General features: G+C 39.1%; 4 protein-coding genes across 6 annotated transcripts; 1 reads left to right on the top strand and 3 right to left on the bottom strand.

The window, feature by feature from the left end:
- Nucleotides 1-492: 492 nt before the first annotated feature.
- On the bottom strand, nucleotides 493-2347 carry Galphaf (G protein alpha subunit f). Its single transcript, XM_065497548.1, has 9 exons — nucleotides 2071-2347; nucleotides 1942-2014; nucleotides 1734-1890; nucleotides 1581-1678; nucleotides 1471-1525; nucleotides 1268-1414; nucleotides 1074-1204; nucleotides 832-1012; nucleotides 493-779 (listed from the first exon to the last, which is right to left on the bottom strand). Exons 1-9 carry the CDS (start codon nucleotides 2198-2200, stop codon nucleotides 567-569), a joined length of 1185 nt encoding a protein of 394 aa, XP_065353620.1. The 5' UTR covers nucleotides 2201-2347; the 3' UTR covers nucleotides 493-566.
- Nucleotides 2348-2444: 97 nt separating this feature from the next.
- Nucleotides 2445-3974, bottom strand: zetaCOP (COPI coat complex subunit zeta). 2 transcript variants are annotated; one of them, XM_065497549.1, is made up of 5 exons: nucleotides 3844-3973; nucleotides 3328-3573; nucleotides 3141-3274; nucleotides 2944-3034; nucleotides 2445-2608 (listed from the first exon to the last, which is right to left on the bottom strand). In XM_065497549.1, the coding sequence occupies exons 1-5, from the start codon at nucleotides 3859-3861 to the stop codon at nucleotides 2561-2563; spliced, it is 537 nt and encodes a 178-aa protein (XP_065353621.1). In that variant the 5' UTR covers nucleotides 3862-3973; the 3' UTR covers nucleotides 2445-2560. The 2 variants fall into 2 exon arrangements, with proteins under 2 accessions (XP_065353621.1, XP_065353622.1); XM_065497550.1 differs by lacking the exon at nucleotides 2445-2608 and adding an exon at nucleotides 2626-2826 and having other exon boundaries at nucleotides 3844-3974.
- Nucleotides 3975-4083: 109 nt separating this feature from the next.
- Nucleotides 4084-6477, bottom strand: Sqor (Sulfide quinone oxidoreductase). The gene is made up of 8 exons (XM_065496567.1): nucleotides 6186-6477; nucleotides 5868-5973; nucleotides 5568-5792; nucleotides 5315-5512; nucleotides 5054-5263; nucleotides 4814-5000; nucleotides 4501-4750; nucleotides 4084-4436 (listed from the first exon to the last, which is right to left on the bottom strand). Exons 1-8 carry the CDS (start codon nucleotides 6287-6289, stop codon nucleotides 4376-4378), a joined length of 1341 nt encoding a protein of 446 aa, XP_065352639.1. The 5' UTR covers nucleotides 6290-6477; the 3' UTR covers nucleotides 4084-4375.
- A 4434-nt stretch (nucleotides 6478-10911) lies between these two features.
- On the top strand, nucleotides 10912-17437 carry LOC135947673 (uncharacterized). 2 transcript variants are annotated; one of them, XR_010575701.1, is made up of 12 exons: nucleotides 10912-11047; nucleotides 12407-12542; nucleotides 12600-12695; nucleotides 12755-12828; nucleotides 13842-13986; nucleotides 14095-14163; nucleotides 14262-14400; nucleotides 15533-15651; nucleotides 15708-15898; nucleotides 16073-16165; nucleotides 16210-16386; nucleotides 16631-16772. XR_010575701.1 is itself a non-coding variant. In XM_065496565.1 (12 exons), the coding sequence occupies exons 2-12, from the start codon at nucleotides 12432-12434 to the stop codon at nucleotides 16778-16780; spliced, it is 1356 nt and encodes a 451-aa protein (XP_065352637.1). In that variant the 5' UTR covers nucleotides 10912-11047; nucleotides 12407-12431; the 3' UTR covers nucleotides 16781-17437. The 2 variants fall into 2 exon arrangements, 1 of the variants encoding a protein (XP_065352637.1); XM_065496565.1 differs by having other exon boundaries at nucleotides 16218-16386; nucleotides 16631-17437.
- Nucleotides 17438-17533: the final 96 nt, after the last annotated feature.

Genomic DNA, 17533 nt, shown 5'->3' with positions numbered 1-17533 from the left:
ATCCTTTTAGGTCTCATGTTCAGTCAGTCACGGTGCATCCGCCACCGCACACGTCTCCAGTGTGGCAAAATAAATTCCTTCGATTTCTTCCTAAACTATAAAACGATCTGCCACTGCCACGCACATCTGGATTTTTTAAAAGTTTTTTAATGTTACCGAGGTAAAGGCACGCAGCATACGCTTTAATTTCAAATAAATACTAATATAAATGCTCCGCCGGGCAAAAATTGGGTCTTTTACACCCCTGTCTGCATTTTAGATTCAGCCCTATCAATAAACTAAATTTATCTGTAGTGTAACATATTACTTTCATTTTCTTCATGTAAATTATCTATATATCTAATTATCCCCCTGATTTAATTTTTTTACTTTCTACCCTTTTTACTTTTCAATCCACGAGTTCGTAGAGATCTATCTCTCAATATTATTTAGTTAAACGGTTATGGGTTTGCGATTTGATAAGAGTAAAGAAATTAGTATTTTATTTGAAGATCTAAGTAATTCATCTTTATTATATCACTGTGAGACAGAAACTCTCAAACTTCTTCCATTAGGTGAGAGTGCGCTTATTGTAGGCCGAGCTGTTTCAAATTCCACAATATAACCATTGAATGAACGTCATTGAAAACGCTCTTGATATTGCTAGTGTCAACAGCAGTGGTATAATGCCAATAGCACTCCCTAGGTTCATCCCTTGTATTCTGAGGAGTGAAAATAACACTTGGCCCAACTGATAGCATTCGGTCCAAAGTAGAATGCCTCTTTTCTATTGTTGCCTCCTGTATTAAAAAATAGGTTAGCCAAAACACTTTCTCGCAGGTAAATATTTACCAAAAACAAATCCCTGATAAAAGCTCTCGCTCGATCGATGTAATTTCCCAAGCTCTCCACCTTGTCATCATATGGTAGGAATCCTGGAAAGAATTTTTCAATTCTTTGGCCGCTTTTTAATTTGTGTTCCAGTACATCTTGTTTGTTCAGGAATAAAATTACACCAGAGTCTCGAAGATATCTGTAAATTTGTTATTAAATTTTTTCAATAAATTATTTTATTTTACTTGATAATATATTACCTGCTATCCCAAACATCTTTAAACAGAGTTAGCGCCTCATGCAGTCTGTTGGTGGAACTTTCCTCCCTCCAAATCTGGTCAAAACTTGACGTCGCCACTAAGAAGAGTACTGCATGGATGCCATCAAAAACCTGAAATTTGTATCAATCAGTAGAATATTGAGGAAAAACTACTGGTGCTTTTGATGATCTCACCTGTATCCATTTGCGACGCTCTCCTCTCTGTCCTCCTACGTCAAACATCCAGAAATCCTGAGAGCCACCACCATACTTTTTGGGTATTTTCACAGTGAATTCAACTTTCTGAATTCCTGTAGTTTTCTTTCGACAGTATAAAATATCCTAACACAAAAATATTAAAGTTGAAAGAAAACCAATTATATGCAATAATTGTTAACCTGGTCACTTGGAATATAATCATGTCTCCTAATGGTCTCAAACTTATCTAGGAAGCTAAAAATTGAAAATAAATTTCAGCTAAAGACATGACATTGTATTTCTGTTTTACTATTTAGCTGAGTCAAAAATTTGAAACTCGTTGGTTCTTTTAAAGCAGTCTTTTATAATTTCGTTTTCCCAGAGGAGAGAAACCGCTTGGTAGTACTCCTGTAATAATAACTAAACTTTAGCAAAAATCTAAACAAGACAGAATGTGCCAAACCTCGGTAAATGGATGGTCGGCTTCAACAACATAATCAACCGCCTCCTGGAACTTTTTACCATTTTTCCCGAGTTCTTCCGCGTGCAATTTTTTGCACAGGCAACACATTGCTTCGTGCACATTTTTTCTGACCACGTCAGCCTGTTCCTGACGCTCCCTGAAATTTATGTATTACACGAAATTCGCGCCAAGGCAAAAAACCACTCACTTGTCAGAGAATCCTGATATGTGCAATATCTTCATTTGCTTGATTATTGTCGTTTTGCCTGCATCGCCTGCACCTGCAACGATACGATTACAAGAGATTCTATGGTCTAGCACTCCACAGGTGGTTTACCCAAGAGCAGGATTTTGATCGCCCTTTGGAAAGGTTTGGACCAGGTGGTCAGCCGTTTGTCCAGGTCTCGGCTGGTCTTCCTCGCTCCTGCCCTTTTGTCATCCTTCGAACTAAAGCAGTCTAGACCCATTGCCACGCTTGGTACTTGACAGCACTATTTATTAGCCGACTTAGCTTATCTCTTGCGTGTGCGACTGCAGCCAGATAATCTTTATCAACAGAATTAGGCAACAGAAGCGCCAAATTTTACGATTGTGCATATTTCAATCATTTCTTCACCCAATGCCTTTAGCATAAATCATGATTTTGCGTAGATCATTTCAGATTTCGAAAGCAAACGGGTCTGTGACGTGTGATAAGAATAATCAAAGTCGTTTGTTTCCTTTAAATAACAATTTTAATTTTTAATGACACGCAAGACTTAAAAAACAGAATGCATTACAAGATGGATATAATATATAAACTCTTTGCTTATAAATAGGAATGTTGCTCACTTGAGAAGTGACCACTTCAGCTGTTCTTTGGCTGTCTGTAACACCTGGAAATACAAAATCCTCAGACTCAGTCTTCTCTCATTTTCCGTCACCGACTTTGGTTATTTAATGTTAATTGTTTTTCTTTAGAGTTAGATGTGAGTAACGGCGAGTTATTATTTTGGTGCTTTAGTATAGGAAGGAAACTTTTAAGAGAAACAGAGGCACAACCGAATTCCTTGCAACCATCAACCCCTCAATAACCAAGCAGATATTCTACAACCTGCAAGCAAACAAATTATCTTTTGTGTGATAGAAAAGGGAATGCTTTAGAAAAAAATGGCTTCATTGGAATCACAAGGAAGTCGGTTGCCAATGGCCAAAATATTAAGCCTTTTACCTGCGCGACCGTCTGTTCTCCCAGCGGAATGTCATCTGCTCGCAGGGCCACCCTTTGCACTACATTCCCGGAGTCGGCCTCAAGAATGATTCTGAAAGAAATATACTTGAGTTGACTTTAAAACATCATCTACTAACAAAAAATTTATATAAGGGAACATCAAAATGAACAAATAATAACCAAAATAATAAAATTACCCTCCATCACAAATTTCATCCATAGCCAGCATGACAATGTCCAAGTTCTCCATAATAACCCTCTTTTCCACGTTTTTCCTCAGAATTTGACTGATTGAGTCATACAGGCAGTTGAGAACGCTCATCAAGATGAGCTGCAATTAAAAATATTGCAAAACGAACAACACTAACTTTTGATTGTACAAACCTCGTTCTCGAAAGAGCTACCCATGACGTAGAAGAAAAGATCGACATTACTCCTGTACACACAAGTGAGCCCATCTAGCATGATGATCTCTGCGTCTGCTCTGTGGGTCTTGTTAAAAAGGTTCTTCTCAAACGCCTTTTGCTCGGTCACAGTGGGAAACACGTTCTTGTCATAATACTTGGCCAGAATCCTGTTGCCGTCGTTGTCGAGGATGGCCATCCCCTTGATTGTGTAGAGAGTTGGTTCCTACACAAGGAAAGGACTAATTGTTATTTATGTGTTTTCATTGCGGCAACAAAATGAACAGAAAAAACCTGTACAGGAAAATCATTTTTATTTACCGAAGTGTCACGTCAACAAAACCCGGTGTTGGGGTTTAAGTGATTTAATCAAGCATACGCCACAATTTTGGACAAAACATGATTTAATGTTGATAATATAATATTTAAAACCACTAGTGAAGCAATTTTGAATCAGAAAACTGGTTTAAAACGTTATTTTTAAGGGTTTTCTTACCAGCATAACCTCTTCCATCTTTGTTGTTGTTTTAGTTTCCTCCAACTGGCACGGCGGCGCAATGATCGATGATTTCACGTGGAAGCGAAGCAAGTTGCATACTTACAGCACAGAGCAGGCGCTTACCAACCATAGGCGGGTTAGCTTTGAACGAGCGAAAAGTGTTTAATAATTATTTTTATTAGCTAACAATAAGTTTCGGGTTTCGGGAATCATTGAGAAATGAGAAACGTTTCACTGTTTTGTAGTTTCATATATACATTTATTTACCTGAATACAAAAAATTTAATTTTCCTGAATTTGACTAAAAAACTGATGCATAACAAGCATGCAGCACACATAGATAAAAATCCAGCTGGAAGAAATTTATACACCTTCCTATACTGAGCGGTGTTCACAGCAAAATTACAAAAAATAAATTTTTTGCTTTAAATATCGAGATTTCATAATTTAATTATGAACGTTAAAAATTTCAATTTAATACCACCACCGGTTGTAAATACATGTTTCTTTCTAATCACTGGACCGTCCTTCATTTGCCCATTCCAAAATGGAGTATTTTACGGAATATCTTTGGGCCTTCCCAGTAGCCACTAAAACAAGAGACAAAAATGAATATCAGTATAATATGGCTGTATAATATCTATCACATCTTACTTAAGCATGCCATGCCAATAGAGGTCAGGCATAATGGCCTTTTTCATGAAAAACGTGGTCCATCGCTCCTTTCCCTGGTCGAACGGGAAAGTTTCCAACGGCTGGCCGTCATAGTCAAATTCGGCCAAAATGCAAGAACTGTAGCCAGTCACCAAGGGGCAAGACGTGTAGCCGTCATACTCCGCGGATGGAAGTGGCTTTCCAGCCATTACGGCAGCCAAGTGTTGCTTGATCACACCACACTGCCCAGCTTTTGATTAAAAAACGACCTCTATTATTATCAAACTCTAAAACTTCCATTCTGCAAGTTTACCAACTGCGGCAGCGGTCTTGGAGGTGGGAACATTTGTGCAATCTCCAATGCCAAATACATTCGGGAATCTGACGTGCTGAAGGTTGGTTTTGCTCACATCCAGAAAGCCAGACTTGTCGGTCAGGTCGGAACACTTTGACAGTACGTCTGGAGCGCTCATTGGTGGAGTGGCATGAAGCAAAGAATACTGAAAATTTTGTTTGTGTGACAATAATTTTATAATAAAAAGACTAAGCCTACTTTCAGTGTGATTGTTTCACCAGGCTTGTCTAGATACTCGAAAACTGCCTCAGAGGTTTCATGCTTGACCTCGACTAAGTTCTGGCGGAGGTTAACTTCAATTCCTCGTTTCTTGCACACTTCCAGAAGAGCGGCTGCGTATTTCTTCACTCCGAAAATCACTCCAAGGGAAGTGCAATACTTGATGTCAGAAATATCTCTTTTCCCAACCTTAAGATCTCTTTAGAACATTTTCAAATTCAAAATTTCACAAAGGTTTACCTTTCTAAGGTACTCTTCAGTGATGTACATGACTTTTTGAGGCGCCCCAGCACACTTGACAGGAGTATTTGGGAAGGTGAAGATGGCCGGTCCTCCTTGGAAGTTCTGCAGGGCTTTGAAGGTCTTGTCCACGTACTGTGCTGAAAAATTCGAGCACACCCTTGGGTCTTTGGCCAGAGCATCCTCAAGACCTTTCACCTGGAAAGAAATTTGAAATGGAAAGGGTCACAAATAATCTCGTTGCACTCATTACTTTGTTGTAGTTCAATTGCAGCCCGACAGCCACAAGCATGAAGTTGTACTCAATGGTGTCTCCGTTTTTGGTTGTCACCGAGTTCAGTTTCGGGCTGAACTGGGCCACCTCGTCCTTGACCCACTGGGCCTTTGATGGCAGCACCGACCCCATAGATCGCGCACTCTGAGCCAAAGTTTTCATCCCGCCTCCGATGAGAGTAAACATTGGCTGGTAATAGTGTACCTACAAAGACAAACACACACGTTTTATGTTTGAGCGCTTTCAATGCTTTGCCAGAAAGTGAAAAATACTACTTACATCTTTTGGCTCCACGATCACGACTTTGTTCTTGCCAAGTTTGGAGGCGAACTTCGCAGCCATGGCACAGCCTCCTGCGCCGCCTCCAACGACAAGGAGATCACATCTGAAAGTAAGAAGTTGTAATTAATATTATATAACTGTCAAAAGTACCAAAAACGCATTATGGAATAACTCAAAGTCGCAATAATTAATCAATCATTTTGCCATCATGGAAACAATGATAATAATATGTTTAAATTTTGATTGGTATCATATATCAGAGTGCAATTTCAACATGCCAGTCGTTTCCAAGAAATGCAGTTTTTATAAGCTTACTTTATGTTTTTACGCAATTCGCTGGTCGAGGCGAAACTCCTTGACTGTACAGAGAGTGCGTTTAGTCTGCAGACATGCAGAATGCACCTGTCGAGGGACTTCATCTTCCTTAAAAGGTTGAAAGAATTGCACGGAACTGCTGCGTAAAGTTTTTAGGATTTAGAAAAGACAGGCTGTGGCTACGACGTACGAACTGCATGCTACCGCTTATTTTGCTGCTGCTGCTGGGCCGCGCTGCCAGCTGCTGGTTCAAAGCGGATGAGCGCAGACGAAAAAGCAGTGGTGGGATAGGCTAGCGCTTGGCACTGGTCTCTCAGAGGTGCTCTTTAATGTTTATGGCAGCGTGGTTTTCGGCGCTGCCTCTCATTGATAATGATGTGCGCTGCACGTACAATACAAACGGGCCAAATAGAAAGTGGTAGAAAGTGTACGACGACAACAACTTATATTTACGATATTCAAAACATATATATTAACGAAATAACTAATCAGTTAAAATACCTTATTGGATTTAATAATTACAGTTTTATCTATTATATCAAAATCTGTGGAAGTAGAAATGATCATTAAATTATTTTATTTTTCAACAAAATTATTGGCGGACTATTCTCATTTCACTACTTTAAAATATTCAAATCATGTCAGCTAAATATAATTATTAATTAATTTTACAATGGACAATGGCTATAACTTCCATAGACAGTTAACCAGGAGTAGAAGGCTACAATAAGCGAAGTTCGTCAATTTTGTAATGCACCACTAGATTTTTGCGCAAAAAACAGCTGAAAAAACCCAGCGCTGGCTATGAGTGAGACTCTGCTCTCTCCAACTCGTCAAAATCTTCTTTCTCTCGGCCTCTAGAGTTGGGGTTTCCCGCATTTTTCCGAATTTAACCCGAAAAAAGTCATATTTTACGCCAAATATTTTGGAAAACTACGATGAGAGTTAAAATGTTCGGTCTTTTGGTGAAACCAGCGGCTTTTTTACTGATTTTGTAAATTCCTATTTTTGGTCATCCATTATGGGAATTTTTGATCTTCCATATGAACGCATGTGTTTCGGAAAAATGCGGAAAATTGCAGAAAAATCCGCGAAAGCCAGTTTTTTGCAATACAGTTGTTTTTTCCGAAAAAATGCAGACTTTTGCGAACCGTGACAATAAGTCGAAATATATTATAAATAAATGAAAATAAATAAATATGACATAAGCAGCAAGCAGCTGCGTTCGGCCCCCTTTCGGCCTCATCAGCAGTACTTAAATTTACCTGCAAAATGAAAATTCATATAGCCCCATAAATTGAGTAAAATTCCCGAGAAACTGAAAAATTTTATACACGCTGGAATAAATTAACCTCAACAATTTTGATGCTTCTACACATTTGAAAGTTTTCCAGAAACTTTTTATTTTTTTTTAATGTCTAGAGTTGCTTTGCAAGATTAACTAAGTTCTGGACTAAATTATACAAAGTGGTTCATATTTAACGACTGCACCGCATGTTTGCTCATTTCGCGCTTTTCCGGCCACTGCGCTGCTTTCCTCGCCTGCGAGCAACTCTGGTGCATTTTATCACTATTTCCATTTTCCACGCAGCTGTGTTTGTTAGTTTGTGTATTTCTGTGTGGACATTTTATTTCGCCAGCAGTCATTCTAGGAAGTAGTATAAGTAGTGTACTGAGAGAGCTGGCATGAATGCATTTTCACCATTTCCACCCGCGGCGCCGTATATTCCTCTACATTCGCAGTAATTAATGTCGAGCACCGAAAGGGGAATAGAGCCGCGAGCTGCGCTCGACTTTTCATCTGCAGCGCCACTTTTCTCGCATTAATTTTGCATTGTGCCTCGTTATTCTGCTCAGGATCGTCGCGTTTTGCACGATTGCTCCTCAAGGCTACAAAGTCGAAACAAACTCGGAAAGTAAATTTGTAGTACTTCGAAAGCAATTCGGGACCGAAAATATTTAGGAAAGTAAAACTTTATTTACTGCAGTATGAGACATAAATCTAGGGCTGTTAATTTTAGACGGTCGACTTTTCTAAGCTTCATAAATCAATGCAAATAATATAAGACTGGTGGAAAGGTTAAAATCGACAATCTAAATAGGAAAACTAGAAATTTCTTCTCATTTTTACTAACAAATTTTGTCTGCGCGGATTCAGAAAAAAGGTAAATTGGGGTTGGTGCCATTCGTGGGTGATTAGATCACCCCCAAAAGCCATCGGCTATCTAGGGCAGGTTGAGATGAATCGAATGGTGTGCAGTTTTTAGTAATTCTGATGGCTCAAACCCGAGATTTGGCGATGACAATAATGTCGGCGAAAAAGGATCCCAATAATAAATCATTGACTTGACTTTTTCTCTGCATCTGCAAACGCACAGATTCTAAAAAGGCATGGGGAATATTTTTTCCACAAAAACAATTATATAACTTGAAGCAAAAAACGCACATTTTATATTTAAAACAAATACAATAAAATTAAAAAACAACAGCCTTAAACATTTCATCAACACGAGATTATGGTGCAACTGCAAAAAATCCTTAAAACCAAGAGCTTGTTACATTTTTCGAGTGCCTAAAAATCTAAATGCGTTCCTTAATTATTTTTTAGGTAAAAGGGTAAAATCTGAATTTAAATACTTAATCTAAATTTGAAACTTTAAATACTTAAAAACCAGTCACAACAAAGTTTCATTTGAAAATTTATTTGTTTAGTTGGGAAAAGTTTTACTTACTTCCTCATTCCTCATAATAATATCAGCATATAAATTAGCAGGAACAGGTTTGCAGTGTGTTTTTATCCGCGCTTTGATACTAAAGAAAACGAAAATGTAGGATTAGCAAGGACAACAACTGCCAACCTAAAAATGAACATTTAAGGAGGTTAAAAATAGCTCGCCAACACACTTCGAAAACCAAATGCTAAATATACACCTTACCCAACGTACGCAGAGATTTTAAATTTATTTGCCGCTGCTTCGACTGTCCTTTGAACTAAAACAGGTTCTGAGCTGGTTCAATTAAAAAAGTTGCATAAAAGTGACTACGAAGTTGTGAGTGTTATGTGTAAATGAAATAAAGAGTTTATAATAAGAAAAAAATAAACAACCGTCACAAACCAGAATCCCGCCAATCCAGGAAACTGTCTTGCACAGATTATAGAATCAAATGCTCGTTAGTTCACCTGCGACCAGCGGGACTAATTAAAATCTCATTATAACACAATTGCGGCTCTTCAGAGATTAGTCAAGCCACAGAAACGCAAAAAGAGCTAGGTTCCCTGTCGTGCTAGTGGTCGTACCCCTTGCTCTTTGCGCACAAATTTCGCAAGAAACATTTGTCTCTGGTCACGCGGCCCACACTCATCACGTGTTTACTCGCACGTCCTATTCAATTGTGGCGGCCCACCTTTGCTTTTAATGCGGGTCCGTGAGTGCTCTTGCACAACATCCATCGATCGAGTTATCTAAACACAAAATACACTGCCACCCGTAGTGTAGAACAAATTTATCGATCGAAAGTCGGAAAAGTATAATATTTTTGTGGTATAGCAAAAACCTTTGCGAGCTAAAATATTTTTGTTTATTTTTTAAATTTTTTGCCTCCTGGAGTCTGGGTTGTGATGTCATTTGCAGAAGGGTTATTCCGCTTCTTCTTGATGCTGGGGGTAAACAAACCAACCCATATTCCGCGAAAAAGGAAAAAAGAGGACTTCGTCTGCAGCAAACGTTGATTACAACGGCCGGATGGTTTGCAAATTGGAAAAAAAGCAGACTGGTAGCAAAGAAGAAGGCTGTTGAGCGCGATGCTGGATGGATCTGCAAAACAACCTGGACCGCGCGCACATATTGTTTTAATTTCCTCATCTGGATCTCGCAGTGGAGTGCAAAAGACCAAAGCAAGCATTTTTTTTCCTTGCGGAAACTCGTCATTCTCTTTATGGCGGTGCGCGAATGAATGCCAAGCGCGTGCTGTTCATTTGCACAGAGAACATGGTGACAATTATTGTGCATCCTGCATATTAACTTTTTATTACTTATTTGCATTACACGATGACATTATTTAGATGAAATGTTTGTGCAGCTAATGGTAATCATATCACTACGGCAAAATGGCACAAATTCTAATATCTGGCGAATATTTAACGCAATAATAAATTTCCAAAAGGTACTTAGTAATTTCCGGTAATTTCTATACTGGCCCCAAAAATTTCCTTGATTTATTTTAGTGTGGAGAACTGCGATTGGATCTTCGCACATACATTTTATGACCGCAATGCAGACAAGATATTGCAGAAATAACATTAATAAATTTTGTTAAAAGCCTGCCATCTTTCCACAATTGATGGTCTAGCAAATGTGTGCAAGGCGGACGGGTGGAAACGCACGATTCACGGTAGTAAGCCATTAATTTGTTCAAGACTATAATTTCTGGAGACAAAAAAGTCCTGCTGAGAAGCGCAAAATTTGGCCACATGTTCATAAATCCATCCGCTATTCATTAGTTATTCAAATAGATTACTGCAAAAGCTACAAAACCCCGGAAAACGTTTTGAAGATGACCTTTTAATCAGTAAATAGTCAAGCGAGCCGAATAGTAGAAACCTAAACAAAACAGGTTTTTATGATAGCCACGCGGGAGGAAGCCCTGAATCAGCGTGGCCTTAGAATCCCCTGTGATTTGAGTGACCAGATACGTTTTTTCACTCAGTCAGAGGAATCCCTGAGCGACTTTTCAGGCGCACTCTGGGGAAACAGGTTTTAGTAATCCAACGAAATAGGCAGCAAAACACCGGCGCGCCAGAGTAAGCGCGATCAGCAAGTGAGGCACATCGTCCCAGACGAGGGACCAGTCGAGGATGTTCCGTGAGTCTCTAAATCACAATTTTATACAGCCGTGTTTTCGGTTTTAGTAAACGCAGCACTTTTTCACCACAAATTTCACTCAAACATAAATAGAACTTTTTCGCAGAAAATTGCTTTTGTCGTCTGTTTTGTGAAGATTTTTCTACCAAACGCGTGTGTGCAGGCTTGTTTCTCGTGCGCTGAGTAAAAAATAAAAGAGTGTCAAACAGGGTGAAAAATCGTCGGACTAGCGTGAAATTTTCGACAGTGCCTACACGATTTTACGCTCGTTTTGCCAATGCTCATGATTAATTCAGACTTCACAACCAACCAGTACCTGTGTTGCAACTAAAAATTTGTCCCTCTCGTTCATTCTCCCTGAAATTGAAATAAAAAAAACCAAGCGATATATTTTTTTACGAAATATTCGCTCATAAATGAATATTTTACGAGATAGCGTGTGTACGAATATGGTGCAAAATATATCGTTAAGTGAAATCTGTTGTAATTGTTTTTTAACGTTATATACTGTTTGAAATAAAGTAAATTCAATTTTTTTGTTATCGTGCTCTGATTTTTTGATTCTATTAGTGATGAATATTCCAATGGCAAAATTCAGAATGTGTCGTCATTGCCACCAACACAAAATATAAGTAATCAAAAAAGAAGTGCATATATCACTGTTCCAGTTTCATTTTTGTTCATGGTGTTCATGAATGCTGTAAATTGGATTGAAGTTGTAAATCTATCAAAAGACTTATTTCTATTACCGGCCGGATGGGCGGTTGATCGAGTTAGTTGTTGGAACAAATTGCAATTCCCAAACTCTGCAAGTTTGATACGCAATTATTCTCAAGTGGACCATAATTCAGTAACGTGTATAAGGATAGTAGACATGACATTAGTCCTTATTAAGCAAAAATATTCCAATTTTGCAAGTGAACACGAAAATTTGTACTTTAATTTCATCTTGTCGTGCTTTTTGAAAGAGTAACTTATTGCGTGAAAATTGATCACAAAGAAACACAACGGGATTTGAAGAAGGGAGCCACAGCTTGTCCATTAGGAAACAGTCAATATTCTTGAAAATCGAACGGGCAAACAAGTATATATAAATTTTGCTTCAATTCAATTCTTGTTAATCAATTTTTGCAATGGCAGAAGAATTATACTTCTATATCTGTCTTATTTCTAGTTGGAATAAACTAAAACGTTGTAGCATAATATAGAGAATTACTTAAAAGCAGAGGACAAGTCCTCCAAAAAGAAACACAGCGTTGCAAATACAGGATTTTTATTGAAATTATTTTTCTTTAGACCACATTCCGTCGAATCACCGTTTAGGTATAAAATTCTCTGTTTGTTCTGTTCGTTTGGCAGGTGCGATGTGAAAAGAGGCGCAAAAATGCCGCACCCGACGCAGCAGCCGCCGCTTTCCCTCGGAGTTCCTCTCGCCTTGCACTTTTTCTGCCAGGCCGTTTGCCGCTCTTTTTACACGTTCGCCTGCACCGCCCAGGTAAATTCGATTTCACACCGTCTGCGTGTCATTTGAACTAAATTGGTCCTAACGCAGCTGGAGGCGCGAGGCTGGAGCCAAAGCACATGCGGACTCATCTTCGGCATCAACGAACTCGGCATTTTGGTCGTTCTGCCACTCAGCGTGTTCTCGGTCCGGATGCAAATGGTGCTCTTTCCGTCCCGCTGACTGTTGTGATTCAATTCTTTCAGATTCAGAAATTCGGCTCCCGCCTGGCGGTGCACTATGGAGTATTTGTCGTCGGCGTGACGTTCATGCTATTGGGGTTCGTTTGCTAACACCCTTCTGTTTTTATTTCGTTCAATATTTGTTTAATATTCAGGACTGGCAGAGAATAACAGGAACTTTTGTACAAATAAACACTGACCTGGATTTTTGCACATTATTATAAAAAAAAATCGGGGAGTACTTGTGTGATTATGAATTAACCAGCCCGTTAGCTCGCATTGTTAAGGCATTCTCAGGAGTTTCAAAGCAATGGGAGGTATTTGAGCAGTTGGGAGATCTAATACTGGCTACCCAATGTCAGAGATGGCAAAAAGTGGTTAGTTTAGTGACTCGAAATGCTCAAATTGCTCAATGGGCTGCTTAGACTCGCTACTTGCTGCTTTGCACCTTTCCAGCATGCGTGATTTGGCTTCACGGGACGAATGTCTAGCGTTTCAATGCAGTCCTCGGTGCGGAGGCAAGTGGCCCTTGAGTGGGCTGGGTCCCAGTGCGTCCTGGTGCGCCCATGTTATCCGTTCGCGGTGTTATTCGCACCAGGGTTTCAGCATTCGTGCTAGTGCAGTGCGCGCCCTTCCCGGTCCTCGGACATGGATAAAAAGTGCAAAAAAAAATTATAACCGAGAAGCCTATGATGGCCTCTATATAATTAGAAAAACTAAATTAACCTATTCTATATTTAAAAATGTTGAGTTCAAAAATGAACGTTCGCTTTGATATTATGCGTGGAGATAAAAATAAAAAATATGCCGCAAGTAAAAAACATTAGGGAATATTGAAATTTTTTCCCACAAACTGCATTGGCATGTGGTTATCCAGAGTCGGTTTCGTTTTCAATCCGCATAAAATTACTAACTGAACCTGCGTAACACAAGTTGAAGCAAAATATGCCAGTTTTTAAGCTAGGCTGTCAAAGTCACGGATAATATCAGATTCTATAAAGCTCAAACTTATTTGATATGAACATGAACTTTAACCGCACATGCATTTTCCTTCCCAACTATAATAACCACTCTTTGCCAGAGGAAGATGACATTTTTACTTCTGTGGCAGATTCGCTGACAACTACGCTGGCGACGAAGCGTTCATGTTTCTGAGTTTCATGTTCCGGTTAGCGGCCGGGGTTTGCTCCACTCTGGCGTACATGGCCTCGTTTACCCTCTTGCTGGCTCTGCCTCCTCGCAGGTCCACCTATTATGTGCGTATAAGAGATCGGGTTTCGAAAATTTGATTAAAACTACTTTCAAGGCATTAAAAATTATTATCTTCCGCTTGAGTTCATGCCTCGCTTTAAATCGTTTTCCAGCTCAGCTTTCTCGTGCCCCATGCGTTCGGACTGATTTGCGGATCGCTGCTGGGCGCCTCCGCTCAAGAGGTACGTAAGTTAAGCATGACACTCAAAATTGGATCATTTGACGCACGTGTTGCATTCACCCTTCCTTCCATTTGAAATGCGACGCCGTTTGTCTGCAGGCCGCTCGATTCGAGATTTCCTACATTGCGCTCGGGTTTTCCGCGATTTGCGTGTCCTACGTTGTTCCCTGCAACCTGCCGTTGGACGCTGATGTCGACCTTTTGGTTACAAATCACGAGATCCTCGCGCCTGTTCAAAGTAAATGCCATTTATTTTTACTATTCATAAAAGTAATAACTTTTATCTCTTGTTTTCTAGCTTAGTTTTCGCACAAATTTTGTCAAGCTAACTCATTTTAAAAGGCACGCGACATGACCAAAAAGGGAATGTCAATGCCGGCGAGACAAGAAATGACAGCTCTGGTCCTGCCCTTATATTGCTTAAATTTCGCAAGACACTTTTTATGATCAGTTTTTGTGACAGTCACGTGCATTTGCGTCAGGCAAAAAATCGGCGGTTTTTTGCTTGCCAGAAAAGAATGCGTTGCGGTCGGGTGTTGGTGAGCAGCGCGATCAACAGCGTGTTGATGGAGATTTCTAATTAAACACATAATGGACCAGAGTGACTTATTTTATCTCAACTAGCAGACTCTGGAGAGTTTATTTTAGGCATTGTACTTTTTCATGAGTCAATAACTACAGGGGTGAATAAAGTCAATCACTTTTTTTGGTCTTTACTAATTACACAAAATACTCTATAAGCTAATTATGAAAATCAAAGACAAATAATTCATCAGGGTCATAATCTCGATTTTTATATTCAAGTCTTTTAATAATTTTAAAATTATCATCTTCATTTCAACAGGTAACGCGTTAAAAATATTACTTACTCTGTGTCAACAAATTAAGGGAGCAAGGTGCAACAAAGAGATCGTTTGGGAAGAATTATTCTTAGCCACAAGTCTGGTACTGGCCATTTCAAATTTAATCGTGTTTTTGACCAGATATAATATTTCAAAATTCAATGGCAACCTGATTTGCATATTATGGGTTAGGACCAGTTTGTATGCATTACAATCTTCACAGTTAATTTTCATTTCTACTTTTTGGTTTTAGCAATTATGGCAATAATTGTATCACTTTATTATGAAAAACACAAATTTCTAAAACGATGATGACACCTTCCTGTGTCAAACGTTTGAATAAATCGCACATGATTCAGAAGATATTCTTCAACTATTAAGCAACATCACGAGATATTCTAAAATAACTATGTAAATATTTGCAATACTTTCGCTTGATGAAAATGGTGCAAAATCATACTTAATAGATTTATATGTTGCTTAGAATGCTCTCTTTTTGTCATTAAGTCTGAGATCTCTTTTTAACAGAAATTTTAACCCGGAGTTTCCGACTGCACACGGTGCGCACCGGCAGCATTATTGTGGCAGTCGGAAGCATGTGCCTGAGCTACATCAACAACACGATTGGACCCTTCCTTCTATCTGAGGTTAGTTGAATAAATTTGATGGCCCCTAGAGAAATCCGAATGTGTTTTTTTTCTAGTTAAAGTTCAACCCTATGGAAGTATGGGCAACGTTCGCTCTGCTGTATTGCACAGCAGTCTTAACGGCCTGCGTGGTGGGCTCGCTTTGCGACCGCGGAGCGCCGCCCTTGTTATTCACGGCCACTGGGCTCATCTGCATGCTGACTGGCCTCTTTTTCATCGGTCCAGCAGACTCGTTTGAGATTCCCTTGTCAGTAGTACCAGACGCAAAAATAACACCACAAATTGTTATTTTACTCTCTCTCATTTTATGGGAAAGAAAATCAGCCAGTCAAATCAGTAGGCGTAAATGAGCCTCGATTAAAGTCCAGACAGGTGTGGCGGAATATGGGTGAAATCAATACACACGCGTCTTGAATTTCAGGAGCTGGTCCGTCGGTGTGATGGGTGTTATTGCCTTTGGCCTTGGATTCGCGACGTCGTTCGTCTCAGTGTTCGCTTCGCTCAATCAAACACTGTAATGCGTTTAATGTTTGTTTCGCTTTCGATACATTAATTCAGCTTTGAAGGCAAACTGAGCGTGAATCCACTAACACGATCTGCGGAGTCGTCACTGCTGTATTGGTGGTCTCGCACGTGACGGGGTCACTTTTAGGAGATGTCACATTCGGCTTTCTCGCAGACTTGGTTGGCTTCAGCAATTCAGCAATTTTGGCTATGTTTCCTATTTTGTTTGCCGTAAGTATAGTTTAAATTGCTTTTTAAAATCGACTTATTGTGCTGACAGTTGAATTTCCACACCATCTTGAAATTTATGCTGAAAAATGATGATGGTATAATATTTAAAAATAAATATCTTCCTCTAAACCATCTTATCACGTGCGCAGCAACATGAAAATAATATAGTTTTGCTTTCTGAAAACCTACATTTTTCGTCTTAACCAGCAATTTAACTTTTCAAACCTAAACAATGACATTCCAGCTGGCAGTGATGACTCTTCAAGTTTGTTACGCTTCGTCAGAAAACAACTTGATCGCCCTCTTTGATGAAACCAAGGATGCCGTATCGTACGGAAGCATTGAAGAAAGTACCGGTCAGCTTCTACCAGAAAAAGAGTCTGTGCTATTTTGAACAAGAACCGATCATGAATAAAGGATAAAATGATGATGCATTGTATATGCTGCAAATGGTAAATAATATTGTAAGGGGATATCCGTGTGGCATGTCGTTGCTATACTTGAGAGCATTGCGCAGGTGAAAAGGGGATTATTTGCTTATAAATAAAATACGATCTGTCTGGTGTAAGCGGCTCTCGATTTCGGATAAAAAAATGTAGCCAAGGGAACTTTTGTATACGCTTAATCGCAATCTGGAGCTGACATCTGGTCAGAAACATACTAAACTTATGAAACAGCTTGAAAATGCAACAGCTCATTTCGTTTAATAAATTTAATCCTTGTTTTATTTTGTGACCATTTAACAGGTCGATTTGTAGTACCGATTGCTGGTTCAAACATTGCACCTACAATTTTTAGAAACGCTTTTGCATATGAGGAGCAAAGATGAATATATTTTGGATATCGAATTTAATAAAATCCTCATAATAACTTCCTACGATTTGCATTTTAATTGCGCTATGAATTTATAATAAATCTTTATTGTCTTTTGGCATTATATTATTATTTATTGTCTTTTTATATTTCGTTATATCGTATATCATTAATATAAGTTCAAGAATTATAGATAAAGAAATAAGTCTAATAAAGCGGTTCGGTTCACTACGCAACATTCAACTCGTATTATTCAAAGTCATCCCCTAATTCCAAGTCATTTTCTTGAAAGAAATGTTGAAAAGTGATACTGACAACATAGGCCGACTAGTCA

Source organism: Cloeon dipterum, chromosome 1 (assembly GCF_949628265.1).
Source record: "Cloeon dipterum chromosome 1, ieCloDipt1.1, whole genome shotgun sequence".
NCBI lineage: Eukaryota > Metazoa > Arthropoda > Insecta > Ephemeroptera > Baetidae > Cloeon > Cloeon dipterum.
Note: the sequence above shows the minus strand (reverse complement) of the source record. Positions and strands in the feature narration are given on the sequence as shown.